Source organism: Asterias rubens, chromosome 6 (genome assembly GCF_902459465.1).
Source record: "Asterias rubens chromosome 6, eAstRub1.3, whole genome shotgun sequence".
NCBI lineage: Eukaryota > Metazoa > Echinodermata > Asteroidea > Forcipulatida > Asteriidae > Asterias > Asterias rubens.
Window position 1 is genome coordinate 20,588,864 of NC_047067.1, and position 3,940 is coordinate 20,592,803.

A 3,940-nucleotide genomic window follows, 5' to 3' on the forward strand; every position below is an offset into this window, starting at 1 on the left:
GGTCAGATTTAGGTTTGCATACAAGGATTGGGTAAACACAAATACAGTTCCAGTGAAGTTTTATGTTCATTCCTACATTGATGTGTTAATCATTTAAATCATAGAACAAGTAATTAGCTGGAGATGGACTTCAGACTTTGACTTGCGTTATGATCCCACTGGTCACGTTGCTAGCGGTGCACTCATCACTTCCCATGTGTGTGTTTGTGATTAAACTTCGAAACATCGAAAAGTCTAATTATTCGTGAGGCGGACGCCATCTTAGAAACCTTATGCCCAGAGTTCAAGAGTTTTATTAAGTGTGTTAAGTTTTGATTGTAAACTTCTCTTTTAAGATTCAATTTATTTTGTTTAACCACTGATTAATAAAATGTGAAAGAGCTGTAACCAGATTGTGTCTGGACAAGAATGGTATAACAGTCTCTTATTAGCGATACGACGTGCACGTGAAAATCTGTAATTTATCAATACTTGTTGTGCCACAACCACTATCAATACATGTTAGTTCCATTTGTTCTTGTGTGATGTTATTATTAATTTATTGCATACCGGCAGTATACAAAACTAGATCAGGGTATACATTTATATTCAAGTGAACTTCTAGATGCAACTTTGACAATAAAATTATGCCTTTGAAGACATCTGGATTTAATGTTGCAACCGACGAAGCCCGACGCCTGCCTATAGAATCCGAAAAGAGCAGTTTCAAGTTTCAATAGAGGGCGCTTGTTATGTCCTTTGCCACGTAGGGCCTACCCTGTATACCACACATATGGACATCTGTATACTGCGACGATAGGATATAACATGAATAATAATGAATACATATACAACAAAATCAAAACAAATAATTGTTTGCTTTGTTGCCGATTTAGGTAATTATTTTTTACATTTACCCGAAAATGCGTCCGTCAAAGAAAATAATGTTAAAATAAAATATAAATAAATACAAATAATAGGCCTTTGTTAACATGTCTATCATATAATTTTTTTCTTTTCTGGAATTGTCTGTGTGTCGTCACAAAGTAAAAGGAAAGGCATACAATGTTAAAAATTGGAGGTTTATTTGCGTGGACCATTATTTTCTACTGAACACATGCACTCACCTGAAGGCATAATGCCCCTTTAAATTCAATTCAACTCGTGCGAAACGGCATCAGTGCAGTGTGATGGGGATGTATGAAGATTAGTTTTTTTAATGGATTTGTGCTATAGCAGTTTGATGTGTATTATATTTTGAATCTCAAGGGCGATTGCAATAATTGTCGCGATAGAACAGCTGCGCCATCTTGGTGTATTCAACCACCATCACGTGTATGTGGCTTCAACAAAATTACTGTACTTATACTATTACCTATGTGGACCTGAGGTTAAGGTTGCGGTCATAGAGGAACACCAATATGTACACTCTGATCAGAAAGAAACTGAAATTCCTCATAACATCATGTGCAATATGCTCCGTCGTTTTATGGTTATTTGATAAGGAATTAATGGTGGAAACGAACGACGGGTCGGTGTACAGCGACGACGTGATAAATGCACACGATTTCCATTTTACCATTGCGAACTATGACAAATGCTGGAATGGCACCGACGCAACGATGACCCCATTCCTTCTCATACTCGTGAAAACAGGTCCACAGAACTTCTACGATCGCCAGCAGATTCGCCGGACATGGGGAGGAACGAAGATGGTTCTGAATGAACTGGTATCCACCATGTTTTTACTAGGGATGAGCAGTGATATGGAGTTAAACCAACGCATTACTAAGGAGAGTCAAGAATATGAAGATATTGTGCAAGAGAATTTCTTTGATTCCTATCATAATCTGACTATTAAGATCATGATGGGATTGAAATGGGTCGCTACATTCTGCTCTAATGTATCCTATGTAGCGAGTGCAGATGCTGATATAATGTTAAATACAGTCAACCTTGTTAATCGGTTATTAAGTAAACCACGCAAGAGGTACGCTGAAGGTACCCGTATGAGAAATGTGGTACCAGTGAGGGACCCAAACGCACATAACGGCAAATGGTATACTCCGTTTGAGTTGTACCCAGACCCGACGTATGCACCATTCTTCCCTGGTTCATGCTACGTGATGTCCGGTGATTTAGCCTGGTGGATCTTTCTGGAGTCCAGAAAGGTGAGGTATCTACCATGGGACGATGTCTTCTTTGGACTAGTCTTGCAGAGACTAGGTGTTGATCCAGCACACGGCGCGGGGTACGGTCTGTATGTCAAACTATCCAGAAATTTGACAATAACGTCAGTTTTAATGAAGGGAATTGGAGTATTGATACCTCACCGGGAAAATAGTACTGATGAAAGATTGTTGCAATTGTGGAATCAAACTATGGCATTAAGCGAGCGTCGAATAATCAACTCTACCAACAGAGATGTGTCACTAGTACTATGCGGCATCATTTTGTTTTCTATACTTCTCATAATTTTCATTTTGGGATTCTTTTATATACTGGTATCGTTTAGTTTTTAGAGTTCATGTTTTGACTTTTTTCTCTCGCCGATTGTTTCTACTCAACATGTAAAACACAATCCTTTTCGAATTGTCTGTAAAAGGTGCAAACCTTTAAGACACAATAAAAGAAGTTCTACGCATTCAAACCACATAGAAATCATCTTCAAGAAATTATTGATTTCATAAAAAGGTGGCTAGTTAATGGAATGTTTGGTATCCAATTTAGTTTTGTTTTTGTGTATGTTGTTCCCAGGATCTTTCATCTGTATTATTATAAACATAATGGACAATTGGTGATCAATGGTTTATACAGAGTATGCTTATAGTCCAATATCGATTATCTGTAAAATGATCAATAATGAACGATAAGTGAGCAATGGTCTCTAAAACAGTTTAGGTCCCACTGACTTAGGCCTATTATGATCACTCAAAGTTTGTTTATAGAGGTATATTGGACACAATCATGTTCAAAAAAGCAAGATTGAAAAACTTACATGAATTTTGGGAAATATTTATTACATTGTACACGACAAGACGAATAAAAATAAACTCTATTTGTTAAAATATTGAAATCACACGTAGCACCTTTACTACAATATAAGCTCTTGATTTCTTTAATCGGCATGTTACTAATTACAAAACGTCTCATTTATATACACAAAGCTACACATGAACTTAAAAGTATTAACATATTATTTCAATACAATATTTACATACTCTACATGGAGATCTAAACTACGGTAAAATCACCTTTTTATAGGCGAGTAAATTGAAATACACTCACGCGACATAAAACACAGCAACAATTTACCGATTTAAGTATAACTATTTTATTTCTACATCTTATCCCACAAACACTTATGAGCCTCGTTTGCAATTTAGCTTTACATTGTTTTAAACACAAAACACTTACTCAATATCAAAACTTTAAACGTTACAACTCCCTTACGTAATTACGTTGAATACGTTTCATATCGAAACGTTTTAGACACTTTAAACGTAAAAATATGTATACTAAAGCGTAGATACATATACGCTATACAAGACTTCGATATTTAATAGTATTATACTTGGGACATAATGACACTCTCACAGTGTTTCCTGTGCTATTATCCTTTCCAGAAGCAAACAATTGAAGTTTTCCTGTCACTAGATTCACGTCACACTGAGTTTCACTCAAATAATCACTCGTTGTTTTCACTCCAATCTTCACTCGTTGTTTTCACTCCAATCTTCACTCGTTGTTTTCACTCCAATAATCACTCGTTGTTCTGCCTATACGAAGATTTGAGTTTCGGCAATGACGAGTTTTAAGGAAGTTTTGTTCTTCAAGTTGTTCACTGTGATGTCAAAGCACACGGTAGATAGGCGCGGTGACTTTTGTTGCCGCATTCATAAAAACATGAAATTGTTTTCATGAACAATTTGATTTTAGATTTCCATGGTTTCATTCAAAT

General features: G+C 36.2%; 1 protein-coding gene across 1 annotated transcript; it reads left to right on the forward strand.

Annotated features, from left to right (window-relative positions):
• Nucleotides 1-1,328: 1,328 nt before the first annotated feature.
• Nucleotides 1,329-2,515, forward strand: LOC117291159 (beta-1,3-galactosyltransferase 1-like). Its single transcript, XM_033772714.1, has one exon. It carries the CDS (start codon nt 1,401-1,403, stop codon nt 2,499-2,501), a length of 1,101 nt encoding a protein of 366 aa, XP_033628605.1. The 5' UTR covers nt 1,329-1,400; the 3' UTR covers nt 2,502-2,515.
• The last annotated feature ends 1,425 nt before the right edge of the window (nt 2,516-3,940 follow it).